At 41.0% G+C, this 16,325-nt stretch overlaps 1 protein-coding gene across 20 annotated transcripts in view; it reads left to right on the top strand.

Annotated features, from left to right (window-relative positions):
• Positions 1 to 15,718, top strand: part of TCF4 (transcription factor 4) — a 344,588-nt gene extending 328,870 nt beyond the window's left edge. For 14 of the 20 annotated variants that reach the window (XM_045521494.2, XM_045521501.2, XM_010961328.3 and 11 more), the window contains 5 exons: positions 4,882 to 5,017; positions 6,646 to 6,808; positions 10,014 to 10,243; positions 10,706 to 10,846; positions 11,040 to 15,718. In XM_045521494.2, coding sequence (XP_045377450.1) covers positions 4,882 to 5,017; positions 6,646 to 6,808; positions 10,014 to 10,243; positions 10,706 to 10,842 — 666 coding nt within the window. In that variant the 3' untranslated portion in view covers positions 10,843 to 10,846; positions 11,040 to 15,718. Of the gene's footprint in view, positions 1 to 4,881; positions 5,018 to 6,645; positions 6,813 to 10,013; positions 10,244 to 10,705; positions 10,847 to 11,039 lie in introns of those variants that run through there. The other 6 variants (XM_074355219.1, XM_074355220.1, XM_074355218.1 and 3 more) reach the window with 2 other exon arrangements.
• Positions 15,719 to 16,325: the final 607 nt, after the last annotated feature.

Genomic DNA, 16,325 nt, shown 5'->3' with positions numbered 1-16,325 from the left:
TTGGAGGAGTTGTGGCAAATATTAAATTTTGTAATTTAGTTAGACATCTTGGCCTTGGCCTGCGTTGGTGAACTCTGATGTTTTTTCCCCTATGATAAAGAAAACTAAAATGATTTTCATATCTGTATCTGTACACACACACACACACACACACACACACACACACACACACAACTGTTTTAAAATGAAAAATCCAGGAAGTAACCCCTCTTGTCCCTTAACTCCCCTATATGTGTGTGTATATATATGCACCCAATCAAATTGTTCACTATTTCTGTAAGTTTTCAGAGTTCACAATCTGTTTTAGCCTCTAACCAGATGTTCCCTAAGCCATTAACCATTTTCGACCTTAGCTTCCTTCTCTGTAAAATGAGAAGCTTGTCCTAACTGGTTTCCACATCTCCCCAGACCCTTCAGGTCTACACTGTGATTTAAAAGTCCTTTTAATATATCAATTCTTTACTTCAGAAAGTAAAATTATTTAAAATTATATGGTGCTTATGTGATTCAGAAGAAGCTATGCATTGACCAAGGTATTTAATTATTTCCAGTGATAAATGCACACAAGAGAAATTAAATAGCTGTGTCAGAATTTGTGTATTACTTGACCTGAGATTCAGTGAAACTCAGATACTTGCACATGAGGCCATGATGCACGGGGCCTGAGGAAGGGGCAACTGTGTGTGGACCACGTGGTCTTGCCTTCTCCTCTTCTTTTGGAACTCACTGGACCAGCAGTGAGGACACTTGGTCCCACAGTGGCCCATTCATCAGCTGGCCCATGTCTGTTTTAAAAATGATGAGCTGGACCATCAGATGATCTTGGCATTCTGAACTCAGGAACAGTAAGAGAGAGAGGGAGTTGGCAGCAGGTTCAGGACCTGAAAGGATATGCTGGAGCTCCCATGCAGGAAGAGAAGCGTCCAGGCTGTAGTCGTGAGTGTGCAGAAGCCAGAGAGAGACAGAGGCGCCAGCAGAGGGAGGAGAGAGGGAGGGTGCCAGCACCCTGAGAGAGAAGGATGGCCTTAGGTCCCAGGAGTTCTCCAAGCCCAAAACCTAAGTTACAAAAATCTTCATGTTGAATATCCTTTTACGTGGGCGAGTGGGAATGAGTCTCCGGTCCTTACTATTAAAACCACCACACTAAACTGATCACTGCACAGAAATCCTATGATGGACCCCCATAAGGTCCTGGAGGGCAGGGGCCACACCTGAGTTATTCAGCACCCTGTCCCCAACACAGCACCTCGCAGAGTGACAGGCATGGACTAGATTAGGAAGTGTTCATTCAATTAATAACTGGACTCTTTGTGATCAGTCAATTAACAATTATTGAATAATTTTTAGATTTCAGTTCTGTTACTTTTAGCATAGCTCTATCTAAAACCACGTTGTATGTGACAATAAGAACACTCTGTCCTTAAAGTCTGCAAAAGAATTTACACTCAGTATTGATAAAATGAACTGTTTTCATAGGCTGGCTTTTAACTTCACTGCTTATCTGGATGAAAAGGATATCAAAAGAGGGCTTTGATGAAGTATGGATTTTCTAGGTCCCATCCTTAGAATTGACTTGTAGGTTAAAGGAATCTGCTTTTTTCCTAGTTACTCTATTATGCATTTGTAGGTGGACAGATCCCGATCCTCATATACGCAGATGACATTATTGGTTCTGCCATCCACTTCTGAGTTACTCTGTCGATGAGTGTGTGCTGGCCAGTCACTGTGTGTTTTTCCTTGTCTCTTATAATGTTTCTGAGGGCGAGGTAAATAGGGTTAGGAGATGTGTCTGTGGCCAAGGAAATAAGCAAAGCAAAGCAAAGCTAATTCTTCAGATTGGAATACCGTTCCATTGCCACGGGCAATGGGATTGATCCTGGAGAATCAGCTCATTACCCCATGGATCTGGGCATTTCAGGAGTCATTCATTGGACCCGGAACACACATGGTTTACAAGGGACGCCTCTGACTATCAAGGATAACTTTGTTTCCTACTGCCTTTGTGGAAAATGACGTATTTGAGATGATCTAAGATGAGCAATAGAAAATAGATGGAAGTTAGGTAACATGCATGGCTAAAATCCAAAAATCTAGTTGAACCAACATTTCTCTCAACGTATTTATAGTTTCATTTCAGATTTTACTGTTATTTTTCAGGAGAAAGACTTAAAATCAAATGGATGTGAACAAAATAGAGACAAAGGGTGCAAAGACGATCATAAGTGAAAGTAGGTGGGGTTCTAAGGGTTCTTGACTCTCATTTTTATGTGGTGTGCAAGCATTGCAGCTGGCACACGTAACAATATCTGTAATTATTATGTCCCTGGTATGCCCCAGCTGTCTTGCCTACTGCTACTCCTTGCAGTAAACCTGGGACTTACTCTAAACTTCTAGTGTTACTTTCTCCCTTTTGGATTTGAGTAACTTACCCAGGATTGTACAGCTAACAAAGACCAGTTACAGTTAGAATCTGCATTTGATTGACTCTTATTATTGTATAATTTTCACCCAGTTCCCCTGTCTTTCATAACAGTTGAGGTAAAGAAAATATAGAGGTCATTGATTGTGAGTTCTTTCATCCCCTTTTAAAAACTGAATGTTATTTAGAAGGAAAAACAAAGACATTTCAGGATTAATAACGGAATGTGTTTTCATTGAAAAGCAAAATATTAACCTCAAATTGCATTATAGATGCCCACAAAGAAGGCTTGAGACTTTTAACAGAATGATTCTAAAGTAGGAGCGTACATCTCTGCTGTGCTCAAATCTGTGCTTACCTTCAGTGATTCCAACTTAGAATTGTCCTTTGTGGAAAAGAAATTAAATCCTTTGGGAATGCCAATAACTATGAATCAGCACTTGGGTAATTATTTAGGTTAATGTTGACTGACAGCCTTAAAGAACTACCGTTGGATCAAGACCTGTAAAATGCATGCTTGCAAGTTGACACCTTAGATTGAAAGGATAATCATTAAATTGAATCCATCTTCTAAATGCACAAATATAAAAATGGAAAGTAGCTATCACTCTTTTGGTTCAGAAGGCAAATGAAAACCTACACAAAGAGTGAGAAATGGTTGAAGGAACTGGGCGGGCTTGGTCTGCCTGTGCGAGATCAGGCTGCAGTGAGAGATGGAAGGTGGGGATGGCCTGGCAGTGGCGTGAAGTATGTGAAAAGGGCTTCCATGTGTTCCATAGAACTCCAGAAGTTGAAACTGGAACCAGTGGGTGGAACGTACAAGGTGGCCAACTTGGGGTTAAAATGGAGTGAGCTGCTTTAGGAGACAATCAGGATCTCAGTATATCTGAAATAGCCACACGGAAACTGATGACCATTCAGACGGTCCTGGAAAAGGCCACAGGCACACAGGTGGCAGAGAGCACCAGAGACCTCGGATCTCCCAGCTGCAACATTCATTTATACTTCCTAATACTGACAGGTCCTTCAATCCTTAGCTAGTCTTGCTGTATTTTGAATCTGAACAATTAGTGTGATTTATATGATCCTTCCCTCTCCCCCGAACATTTCTTCTGTATGGTTCTGGCGTACACGAAGGTGACACTTTATCTGGGCAACCTCTAGATAGCTCATGCTTCGTTTGGTTTTGCGAATTTTATTGTTGTCAGTTCAGACTCTTCTTAATGTTGCCCTCTTTGGAAATACTCTTTCTAAAACGTTGGGTCGCAGAAGAGTGAACATTTTACATTGTGGTTTTTTATTTTGGGCTGTAAGAAATTGAACTTTTTGATTCATAGCAGTATCAATTCATGGATAGATGTTTTTTAGCATCAGTGTAAATGTAATTTAGTGTAAACGTTCACCTAACGATTAGCTAAGAAAATAACTACTCGGAAATGCCGGTGAAAACGCTCCTCATGTTCCTTGTGGTTTGCAAACGCTGAGTGGTCTTGCTTTAAGGCGTAGGCTGTAAAGTCAGCAAGTGCTGTCTTAGTGCCGCGAGTTCAACTCTGGACCCCAGAGTAGGTAGCAGTAGTTAATAAAAAGCTCAGCGGTATTTTTCTTTTTTCAGACCAAGTCATCATGCTGTACCCTAGAATTTTATTCTTGGAAGCAAAGAGAGTGTTTACAATATGGTGCCTTTCTAGGATCAGAATAGTGGGGGGAAAAATTGGAAAAACATCCAAACATTTTTGCATGGCAATGATGGCATTACTGGTGTGTTTAATAAAACCTTTATTGGTACATTTTCCGGTATGGTGGCATTGGCAGAAACGGTCCCCCTTTGGATTTGGAACTCAGCAGCTGATGAAATACAGTAAACATTAATTTGGAATGGGCTGCCAGTTTTGGAAAGCCAGGTGACATTTTATTATATTTGTACCGAGCAGGGGCTACGTCCCATACTGCTGTAGCTTCCGCTGTCGGAGGCTTAGCTGGCATTATGGAAAAAAAAAAAAATGGCAGGCCTGAGAATCTTATCCCCTGAAATGAAAGTCGAATGCCAAATTGAAATTCCTGTAGGATTTCCGATAGCAATGGGGGAATTGAGAAGCCCACAATTAAGCATATGGGCATTAAGATAATTGTCAGATCTGTTGGCGGACATGATAGAAGACAGATGGGTACGAATCAGTGCGCTCCACTGCAGCACCCTGGGAGACAATTTGACGTTTTACCTGCCTGAGCTACTCTGCCGTATTTGTCACTGAATGTACAGCGCGGCATCTTACTGAGTGTTAAGTGTTTTTTGCCGGGTACTATAGGTGCATGTGTGGTCCTCTAGCGCCCTCTAGTGAAAGGCATTTGGGAGTATTGCTTTCCAAAGGCAAGTCTTCCTTCATCCGGTCCTTGCTGCCCCTGGAAATAGCTGTCACACCTCTGGTTCCCTCTAAACTCTGTGGTTCCTCTCACCCTTCCAGGTTGGGGCCCATCGTGAAGATGGCGTGGCCCTGAGGGGCAGCCATTCTCTTGTGCCAAACCAGGTTCCAGTTCCACAACTCCCTGTCCAGTCTGCAACTTCCCCGGATTTGAACCCACCCCAGGACCCTTACAGAGGTAGGTCCACCTTGGAGGGCGCTTCTGACCTCACTTCACCAGTAGAGCCAGGGTCAATCCCATGCTTAGTTGATATTCATCCTTCAGGAAGTGCAGGCAGAAAAGCAAGAATCAATTTTGGGACAAAAATGGTAGGTAGATGAGAAAGTATTTGGAACGCAGCCGGGTAATTGTGTTTCTTCTGTAACCGTTTTCCTCCAGCATCCTCTGAAACCCTGGTCCTATTTCAGCAGGGAATGCGACAACAGGCTGATGAGAGGAAATTTTATTTTAGCTATTTCCACATTGTGCTCATTCAGGTCCTCTAATGTGGTTAGTTGCAGCCTGAAAATGTTATTTCCAAATGACTAGGAAGGAAGGAAGTGGGTTTTGTTGTTTAAGATTGAAGGAAACGTAGGTACATTTCAAAAATGGAACTTGGTCGGATGATTTTCGCTCTTGAGTCATCTAGCCTCGGCATGCTTGCCCCGTCCCACTGACTCCAGTCGGCTTTCCAGGACCCCAGGAAGTTGTGCTGCAGGGGCAGGACCTGGGTCCCACGTTCCCTGGGTGACTGGCTGGCCAGGTGACCAGGAGGCACTCAAATAGCATCTCATTCTCCTTATGTTGAGAATAAAAAGGGAAACACTGCCACAAGAATGAATATGTGTAAGCATTTTTCCCACCCGTTAAACATCGTACCAGTCTGCGTGTTCGTTACATATGTGGGTATGCCTCCCCATTTTTATCTGAATAGTAATAATTTGGTGGCCATTTCTTTTAAAAAGTCTTTGGGTTTTCTTTCTCTGTCCTAGACCAACTTCTTAATGTGCATAAGCATGACTAGGGATCTTGTTAAAATGCAGATCCTGATTCAGTTGGTCAGGGGTTCTGCATTTCTCATGGGCTCCCAGGGGCCAAGGATGCTCCTGGCCCACTGACCAAGTTTTGAGTGACAAGATTCTAGACTTACAGAGGACACAGGGAAGGAAATACTGAATAGATATGCTTCTACCTTAGAAATAAGTGATTACATTAGGTTCAAGTTCAATAAAATATATTGTGTATCTTGGGAAGTTGAGCAGTGCTAAAACTCCAAATGCCTTCAGTGAGCAGCAACTGCTTTCCATATGTACCATTTTTAAATGCTGATTACTCCTTGAGGATAAGAGAAGCCTAATTTCAGAATATCATTAGGATATCTATTGAAGTCTTGACTGTACATGTTTAGCGTACTCCCTGGGAATTATATTTTAGGGACATTTTTCTATTAAATCATTGCATATGGAAGAAACTCAATATAATAGCTGATATTTACTTGGGTTCTTAATCAGAACATTGAGGTGTGTGATTTTCATGATTATGATTTTCATTGCAATTAAGTTGATGTTTTGTAGACAGTGAAATTACCATCTACTCCAAAAGATTGCAAAATAGAATTTAACCTCAAAGCCAATGCAGGGAAAACTTGTTTCCCGCAGGTGCATTTTTGAAACTTCACCAAATAGCATGAAAAAAAAAAGTGACAGAGAGATCACAGTTCGGTGGCGGTCTGAATCGGATGGCTGGCAGCCATCCAGTCCGGGGTGTGCATGTGTGTGCGTCGGGTCTTGGGTGGCCGCGTCACCTGGTCTCCTCCTTTCCTGTAGGCATGCCGCCGGGGCTGCAGGGCCAGAGTGTCTCCTCCGGCAGCTCTGAGATCAAATCCGACGATGAGGGCGACGAAAACCTGCAAGACACGAAATCTTCCGAGGACAAGAAACTAGATGACGACAAGAAGGATATCAAATCCATTACTAGGTCAAGATCTAGGTAACAGTACATCATACTGTCGCTTCATTTAATTCCTTTATTGGACTTTGATGAAGTGCACAGAACAGGAAGAAACTGTTCAGTTTTTTCCTGGCAGGTAAATCTGAGGCTGAAAGGAAAGGCCAAGGCTGACTCTAGCGGTGCGGAAGTGTCGTTTCAGATACCTGTACCCTAGGGGAGCCGGGACTGTCTTTGCATTGATGAATTTGGACCCAGCGCCAGTAATGACACACGGCAAAAGCAATTTGTATCTGATTCAAATGCAAGCAGTCGATGTCTAAAACGATACGTACTCTACAAATTTGGTGGGAAATGCTCTTTCAAAAATGTTTCTCAAAAGAGATCTTAGTGATGTTGAAAGCTCAGTGGGTGTGCGTGCAACGTAACTTTTTCTTAACCTCCAAAGTGAGAAGATACTGATTTCCCAGCTGTATCCTAAACACATTGATGTGAATAAGAACAATATCTAAATTGCTTATCTCTTTTTCTCCCGGCTAACGCTACTCCTTTCTACAGAAAACGCAATTGCAGGAAAACAGCTTCTGGGTGGCTTTCTTACGTAGCCAATGTCTTTACGTTAGAACCTAGTTCCCTGAACTTTGATCTGGTCAGCAGGTGGTTTTTTTGAATATCATGACACCCATGTTCTTTGCTTCAGTTCCCTGGATTGTTTTTATTTGTGAATTAAATGCCTTGTACTAATGCTATACCTCCCTTTTTCCGTTCTCAAGGTTATACCTTGTGTCCTTTAGGAATTAAGACTATATATACTGCCTTTTCATATTGCCTTTATAATTATTGAGATACATTTTACTTCAAGTTCTACCGCAAGTTCTAGAAGCTTCTAGCTTACATCTTTTCACCACTGCTACGGTTTCCTGACTCTTGGCCACATTGGTACAAAGTCCCAAGGAGGGCCTCTCACATCCTTACGAGCTTCTCTGTTAGTCCAGTCAGCTTTTGGTAACTTAACTCACAGCCGGAACACATGCATATCAGTGGATTCTTTGAGGTTTAAGAACATTTTAACTTGCTCGTAAGAACCTTCTTGTTTGAAAGGTCACTCTTTTGACATTTACTTAGGTCTCCAGAACTGTGTTGTAAGGTACTGCTTTCCAAATCTAGGCAGTTTTGTTTGCATAACCAGTTTATTTGTAAGTGGATAACCAATTCTGATCCATTATTGGCCTGAAGACCTTTGGAAAACAAGTTCCCATTTTCAGGCCTCCTTTGGACAAGGTAGGGCACATGTTTGATGTGGAAGAACATTACCCAGATTTTCAACTTTAGGACGAGACTGGCAGAAATTCAACTCTGTTATCTTGTCATTTTATTACATCCTCTATGTGTGGTGGGATGTGGATATGAATTAATAGTGACCCTGACGTTCTTGGCATCAGCAGAGGTCATGGGTGGGAGAGAGGGACCAGCAGAGGAGATGAGGAGGATCCGATGGCAGAGAAAGAAAGCACTTTCCGAGGGGTTCAGTTCATCAGCACACATCCAGGGCGGGCAGTCGCATATGGAAGGGAGCTTAACCTATGGGAAGATGAGCCAAGTCTTACAGCATCTTTCTTTGGTGTCTTCCTCCTTGCTGCTCCATCCCCCCACAAGTATTTCCGGCTTTACCTACGTCATCTTCATGGGCAGCGTGTGCTGCAACCCAGGAATCTAGTCCATTTCTGATGTACGGGGGCTTCTTTGTAGTGGGTCCTCACTGCAGTTTGGAAGTTACCCAGAGATTCTCCACAGTGGAAGATTCGGAGCCATACATATTAAGCCAGTACTCATTAAGTGTTCATTGAATTGACTAAATCACTTCCCACAGCTTCCTCCAGCTCTGAAATGTTGTGATGAACATCTTCATTCTGTGAGCATTTCAGATTCATGAGATTTTAAAGTGGAGGCTAGCCTTGATGGTCCTTGAGATCGGGGCTCTGCTCTCTAGGCTGACATCCTTACAGATGGCCGCTTCCAGACTGCTTCTTGAAGTGGAGATTCTGTTGCTTTGGAGTGAAGTTTCCTTCATTTGTCCTATCTCTCATACCCAAAAGAAGGCTCCTGCTCATGTTAATTCAGACGCTTCCACTTGGGATTCTTTGTTCTGTTCTGCCTTCCTGAGACAAGACATCTCCCCCACCTCTCTTTTTTACATGAGATCAGCCCAGGAAATATTTGAAGCCTCCGTGCCATGAAATCTTCCTGATCTGACATGCTTTCCGGGTGGCTTATTACCCTATTTGCAACCCCCCCCCCCCATTCAGACATTTCTAGTTTCTCAACATGATGTTGAGAAAGAGAAGTCATCTTTCTAGACTCCTGGCTCCAGCCATGCCTTATAATATGAATCATAGAATATCTCTGTTCTCACGTCAGAGGCCAGGTTTTTGGCTTCATTTTTGACTCACAATGAGGTCATGGTCATTGATAACCAGTACGTGTGTGGGTTGGGTTTGGCTTGGTTTGCCTGCAGCTCATGTCAACTCAGGTTTCCTCGGCTTTTTCAGGGGCTCCTGAACATCCATAGTGTTAAAGGCCGTGGAGAGCATGTGTTTCTAACCTTCTTATTTAATACTTGGAGACAGTGAGATTCAGATGCATTAAGTGGACTGACTGAGCCGTCAAAGCTGTTTAAACAGATAACAGCCTCTTGTCTTCACTCCCATTGCTCTGTTGTCTTGAATGCAGGACCTTCTTAATGCTGTTTAAGCTGCATCCTGTTAATTTTGACCTGTCCTCATCGTTTTTCAATCACTGTGTTCTTCAGGTTTCACATGTCACAGTATGAAAGGTAAAAAAAAAAAAAAAAAAAAAAAAACAGCTGCAGTCTAAAACTCTTTCTGATCTGTGGTCGTGAAATGTAGATTGAGTGGAAGCTGCGGATGGCCTGCTTTGCCGTGCGTAGCCATATGGATAAACGTTTTGCTTCCTTCCATCAATGTGGCGCAGGCTTGGCCCCAGCTTGAGCCTCTCCTCTTGGGTTTGGGTTTAATGTCTGGGAGACACCAAATGTCTTGTGTAGGAACCATCAAAGCCACTGAAAGCAATGCCGAGCTCAGGTGGATGGGAAATTCTGCCAAAGACAAGAGCTTGAGATGGACGAGTTCGCCCGAACGCTCGGGAGGAAAACGAAAGGAATGTAGAAACTTTCGACCTTCCTTTTCCCCACACCATTAGAAAATGCCGCCTCCCTCTTGTCCCGCAGCAATAACGATGACGAGGACCTGACACCGGAGCAGAAGGCGGAGCGGGAGAAGGAGCGGAGGATGGCCAACAACGCCCGGGAGCGCCTGCGCGTGCGCGACATCAACGAGGCTTTCAAGGAGCTGGGCCGCATGGTGCAGCTCCACCTCAAGAGCGACAAGCCGCAGACCAAGCTCCTGATCCTCCACCAGGCCGTGGCCGTCATCCTCAGCCTGGAGCAGCAAGTCCGAGGTCAGTGCCTGGCAGAGGTCCGGGCGGCCCGCGGCTGGAGGGAGCTGGGAGGCTCCTGTGGCCTCGCGCAGCAGCAGGGAGCAGACCGCTAGGCCTCATCCAGAATCATTGTCTCCATCGCGTCTGTATCTAGAAGGCAGCTCCCCTTTCTCCTGCAATTAAGTCACAGGGACTACCTCGTGGCGTCTCCATGGGTATTCTCAGTAACCAGACCTTAGTATGTTTGCTTTAACCAAGTTCCTGAGATTGTAAAGCGGCTGCCCGATTTCACCAGGCAGTTCGGTTTTCCCTCGCCACTGACCCTGCGACTCACGGTAGTGTGCATTTTTCTAACTGGTCCCTTTGTTCTGGGAGGTAGAAACGGAGAGAAGGGGTCAACAGACCCCCAGGAGAGTTGCACGATTGCCCTGGACCGGAAGCCCTGGGCATTCCCTAAATGCTCTGTGCTTTCATCTTCCACAGAAAGGAATCTGAATCCAAAAGCTGCCTGTCTGAAAAGAAGGGAAGAGGAAAAGGTGTCCTCGGAGCCACCCCCGCTCTCCTTGGCGGGCCCCCACCCTGGCATGGGAGATGCAGCCAATCACATGGGACAGATGTAAAAGGGCAAGTTTGTTTTCAGCTATTTCTGAAAGCTTTCCTTTGTTACTACCACCAAGGCATCAGCCATGAAAGCCGGATTTCACCCAAATTAACAGATTTTTTCTTTTCCCTCTTGGGGGAAAAAAAAGTTTAAAAATAAAACCTTTCCTTCTTCTGTTATAAACGTATTAATTAATCTTTCTCTCTTCTTTCTCAGGTCCAAGTTGCCACATCGCTTCATTAATACAAGAGACCACTTCCTTAACAGCTGTATTATCTTAAACCCACATAAACACTTCTCCTTAACCCCTTTTTTTGTAATATAAGACAAGTCTGAGTAGTAATGAATCGCAGACGCAAGAGGTTTCAGCATTCCCAATTATCAAAAAACCGAAAAACAAACAAAAAAAAAAAAAGAAAGAAAAAAGTGCAACTTGGGTGATGACTCTCTTTAACATATCATTCAGAATGTTCAAAGCAGTATGTGCAGGCTGAGACACAGCCCAGAGACTGAATGGCAATCTTTCCACACTGTGGAACAATGCATTTGTGCCTAAACTTCTTTTGGAGAAAAAAAAAAAAGTATATAATTAATTTGTAAGTCTGAAAAAAAATATTTAATTTAAAAAAAATTGTAAACTTGCAATAATGAAAAAGTGTACTTCTGAAGAAAACGACATGACAGTTTTTGTTGGTTTCCAAGTCAGCTAGTGTTTATAATGACCGGATATTGAATAAGGGAAGCTCTTGGCTGCCCTCGTAACAAAACCAGCAGATGTCCTGATGACAGCGAAGTGATGACATTAGCCATTCCTTAGGGTAGGAGGAACAGATGGATCTTATAGACCTATGACAAATATATATATAAATATATATATAAATATATATTAAAAATTTAGTGACTATGGTAAGCTTTTGTTCATTTGTTTCAGACTTTTTTCTCCTGTAAAAAAATAGTACTGATTAACTTTTTTAAAAGAAAGATTTTACTGTAAATACGGATTTTTTTTTTTTTTTTTTTGGTCTTATTTCTGTCCCTTTCCCCAGTTTGTTCTCGTAACCTGTAGTGCCAACTCTGCTTCCAGAGAGGTGGTGCAGGATGAAATGCTGACCCTAATGTTGCTTTTCATTCATAAATAAGTAGAAAGTTGTTTCTTCAGTCTTTTGGGAACACAGGACTTAAAAGTCACATCATGTCTAGTAGATATTAACAAGCAGCATTACCAAGACATGGCAAAAAAGAGTTTGTCTGAATTGTAATGTTGCGTTTGCGACCCTCTTCTGGGATTTTCAGAGGTACAAGGTTAGAATGCTACAATGTTACCACTGTGCCTTCCAATGTTTATATCATCGGAAACATAACATAATCAAAGTGGCTGTGATTTAACAAAATGATTAAAGTGTTACCTACATGTGTAGCCGAAGTAGTGTGCAGTGAGGTGTTTCTGAATACATGGTCAGATTTTTGGAAAAAAACAAAAACAAAAAAAAAACAAGTCAAGTTCAACAACCATCAAATGAGAAAATTGCAAGTAGTGTGACAGAGCTGATTGATTTTGTTGCTTTCTTGATTTTTTTTTCAAAATGGGTTTACTACGATGTAGATGACTTAACTGCCTTCTCCTTCGTCTGAAAAAAAAAAAATGCCAATATTCAACCATCTTGCAGCATTACAACAAGCCTTATAAGTCCTAAAGCATTAAGTTGCACTTTCTTGAGGAGGGGTAGTGCAGTATTTCTCTGGCCAGTATGAATGAAGTTTATACTTAACATATTTGATAGAAACATAGATCAAGCTGTGGCACAGTAACTCATCAGATAGCTAGCTTTGACGTCTGGGCACAATTGAACCAACTTCCATCGTGAATCTTTATAATGATTGACTTTGGTGTATAGTGCAGTAAAGAAATAGTGCTCCTAGTTAAGTATTTGTCAGCATCCTTTTGTCTCTAACTCGTTTCTATTTTTACAGCCACACAATCTTGGCATGTATTAAGAAAAAAAAAATCCCTTGTTCAAGTAGTTTTTCCACCTATCAGCACTGAGTAAATGCCATAAACCCATCGAAATGGTCTAAATGTTCCATCTGTTCTCCTGTTTTGCCAGTTATATAGTAACGAAATACATTTGTAAATTTTATGCAACAAATGGCAAACGTATCATTATTTTGAAATTGTGTATGTAAAAGTTATATTTTTACATGTAGGCTCTTGTTATTATGTGTTTTAATACATTGTATCGGTTTTTGTTTCTTTTTTTAAGCTGTGTGGTTTAAAAAAAAAGTCTCATTGAAATGAAATAGTGAGCTACAAGAATCTGAATTTTCTGTTCATTTCTGAAAAAAATGTAAGAACAAATAAGATAGTTACCACGTGGTCATCTTTTACAAACCCATAAACATTTTGATTAGCTGTGTGTGTGTTGAAAACTGTAAATATGTTCAGTAGCGATAAAACTAAAATACTTTGATTTGTTGATAAGTTCCTAAAATGTGGAGGTGGATTAAAACCTTAGGAGACTAGCAGAAATCAGACTTCATGAAAAGTTATTTTGAGGCTTTCCTGTGAAAATGTATGAACCAAGGGGCTCCAAGAAGGGCATGGAAGACAATATTGTATACTCTCCCCTCCTCCTGAGTAATGGAAACCATCTGTACTTGTACCCTCAGTATGTTGAAGATTTCCTTTTAGTGGTACACTCTGCACTCATTTTTGTATAGTCTACCAAGGCGGGTATCCCTAGGAACAGTATAATATAGGAAGCAGGTATATTGATCACATTCAGGATAAGTGTATAGAAGAAAATACGGTGTTTACTCTTTAGGGAACTGGAAACACTCCCTGCATTGATGTACATTTTAAGATGGGCACTTTTGATACATGTTATCATAAAGGTGCTTTCATAGAGCTGATTTAAAGTTTTTCAAATCTGTAAACAAAGCAAAAAAAAAATTAAATTGTAGTTCTTCGATTATTTTTTAAATTGGTGCTTTATATTTTGTTCTCACTGAAGCAGAGTAAAAGCTACAATTTATTGTTCACCAGCTTTGATGTATTCCTTAATCAGTCATGTAATACCTCTATTGTGGAATTCCCTTTGGAAATAAGCGAAAAACTTCCTAACGGCCACCAAAAGCTGCTCACTCCTTTTTTGCTTGGTGGAGAAATGTGATCTCCTGTCCGTATTCATTGGGTTGTATCCCCATTAAAGAGAAAAGAAAAGGAAAAAAAAAAGAGATGAAAGGGAATGTGGCCTTTTTAGTGTGTTTTTTCTCGTGGTTGTTTTGTAATTACCAAACCCAGGTAAGATATTGGTATCCTGCGCTGAATTTTCGAATGAAATTTAGCAGAAGACAGTTAGGGTGAAAAATACTCTTACACGAAATTCACAAGGGTCCATACTACACTGTGTATGTGATGCTGCTTTGGCTGGGAGTCTGTTTAAGAGACTTGGACTTTAAAAGCAACTTGGAACAGTTGATCCACCTCCACATTCAAGTAATTTATGAATATGCAGAATAGGGATCTGTTCACCTAGAATTTTTTACCATTTGTCTTCTGTGTAGCTGCAAGGAACACTAATGTTTAGACAACTGTCAGTCCACCCAGTAACACAACTGGTTCTGATTCAGTCTTCCGATTCCTTTTTGTTTTTCGCTTTTTCCTATTCCTTGATTTTTTTTTTTTATTCATTTGTGATCTTTATTTTGATGAGGGATTGGGGTGGGTGGGGGGAGGGTGTTGAACCAAGACTTGGGGTTAAGAGCATTTTCGCCTTGGATCCAACAGGCAGAATATGATCTGTGTCCAAAAGTGAACTTGAGTCAGGAATGAAACAATTCAGCATAAACAAGCACAAAAATTTTAGTCTGCTGGCTGACTGGAAACAAAAAAAAAAAAAGTCAAGATGGAATATGAGGAATTCCAACACAATGGGGCACCAAGGCCTTTAGGCCTCTCTTTTTATTTTGCTTTGGTTCTGTTTGTTTTTCTTTAGAGACATGATCTTTCTCATGGGACTTGAAGCGGACTCATCCTTGTGCAGTGCTGGCTCTGCCATACTCATTTCAAGTATTATAGACATATGTAATGGTGAAAATATATGAACTGTGGCCTTTTTCATTCTTGTTACTTGTGATGCAATTAAGTGAAGATAAGAGAAAAAAAAAAAAGCAGAGATTTACCATGTATCAGTGCCTGGCTTTTTGTTATAAAGCTTTGTTTGTCTAGTGCTCTTTTTGCTATAAAATAGACTGTAGTACCCTAGTAGGAAAAAAAAAACTAAATTTAAAAATAAAAAATATATTTGGCTTATTTTTCGCAGGAGCAATCCTTTTATACCATGAATATTACAAAAAAAATTGTCAGATTCTGAATATTTCTTCTTTGTAGATTTTTGGAATCATTATGAGTAAAAGTTTGTTACTTTATTTTACTATTTAAAAGATGTTATTTTACCATGTGTTACTGAGATGAAACTGTATGGTAGCTTTTTTTTGTTTGTTTTTTGTTTCTGTTTTTGTTTTTGTTTTTGTTTTTGTTTTTTTAGTTGTAGGTCGCAGCGGGGAAATTTTTTGCGACTGTACACATAGCTGCAGCATTAAAAACTAAAAAAAAAAATTGTTAAAAAAAGAAAAAAAGGGAAAACATTTCAAAAAAAAAAAAAAGATGAACAGTTACACCTTGTTTTCAATGTGTGGCTGAGTGCCTCGATTTTTTCATGTTTTTGGTGTATTTCTGATTTGTAGAAGTGTCCAAACAGGTTTTGTGCTGGAGTTCCTTCAAGACGAAAACAAACCCAGCTTGGTCTAGGCCATTACCTGTTTCCCATCTGTAGTTATTCGATGAAGTCATGTACATGACCGTTCTGTAGCAATAAATGTGCCATTTTTATAAACTGTTTCTGACACTTGTTTCATTTCACTTTGCATTGCCCAGACAGCCCCGATTCCCTTCTGCAAGGGGAAAACCACAGTTCTGTAGATTTCATTTTCCAACTGTTGGAGGTATTGACAGCTTAACAAACAAAACATACCAAAAAAAAAAAAAACAATCAGAAACAAATTGAAAAACAAAGCACATGATTGACCAAGGAAGAGATGCCCTTAATGAAAATGGAACGAGATGCGTGCAAAACACAAAGAAAACTGTCTAGAGGATTAACTAATTGAAGGAATGTAATTAATGTACGTGTGACACCAAAGCTGTGCACTTGAAGGGCCTTGAACTGCTCCATTGTTGCCCGTGTTCTCTGTGTGCTGCAGCTTGCGAAGTCAAGTCAGCCTTAAACTTTTGGATCTGTTGGTTGAGTGTTTGGCAGGACCTCCTCAGCTAGGTCTTTTCAGTCAAAAATCTAAGAGGATTTCTTTTGTATCACTTCATTTAAAGAGCTGACTATTGTTAACCACGAATAATACTACACTGTATTGATACTTTGATCTCAAACCCTCCCCACCCCACTGCTTCTGGTTGACTCTGTTGACTGTCAATCCAGATGTAAACAA

Source organism: Camelus bactrianus, chromosome 30 (assembly GCF_048773025.1).
Source record: "Camelus bactrianus isolate YW-2024 breed Bactrian camel chromosome 30, ASM4877302v1, whole genome shotgun sequence".
Lineage (NCBI taxonomy): Eukaryota > Metazoa > Chordata > Mammalia > Artiodactyla > Camelidae > Camelus > Camelus bactrianus.
The sequence above is the reverse complement of the archived record's forward strand: the minus strand, read 5'-3'. Positions and strand labels throughout refer to the sequence as shown.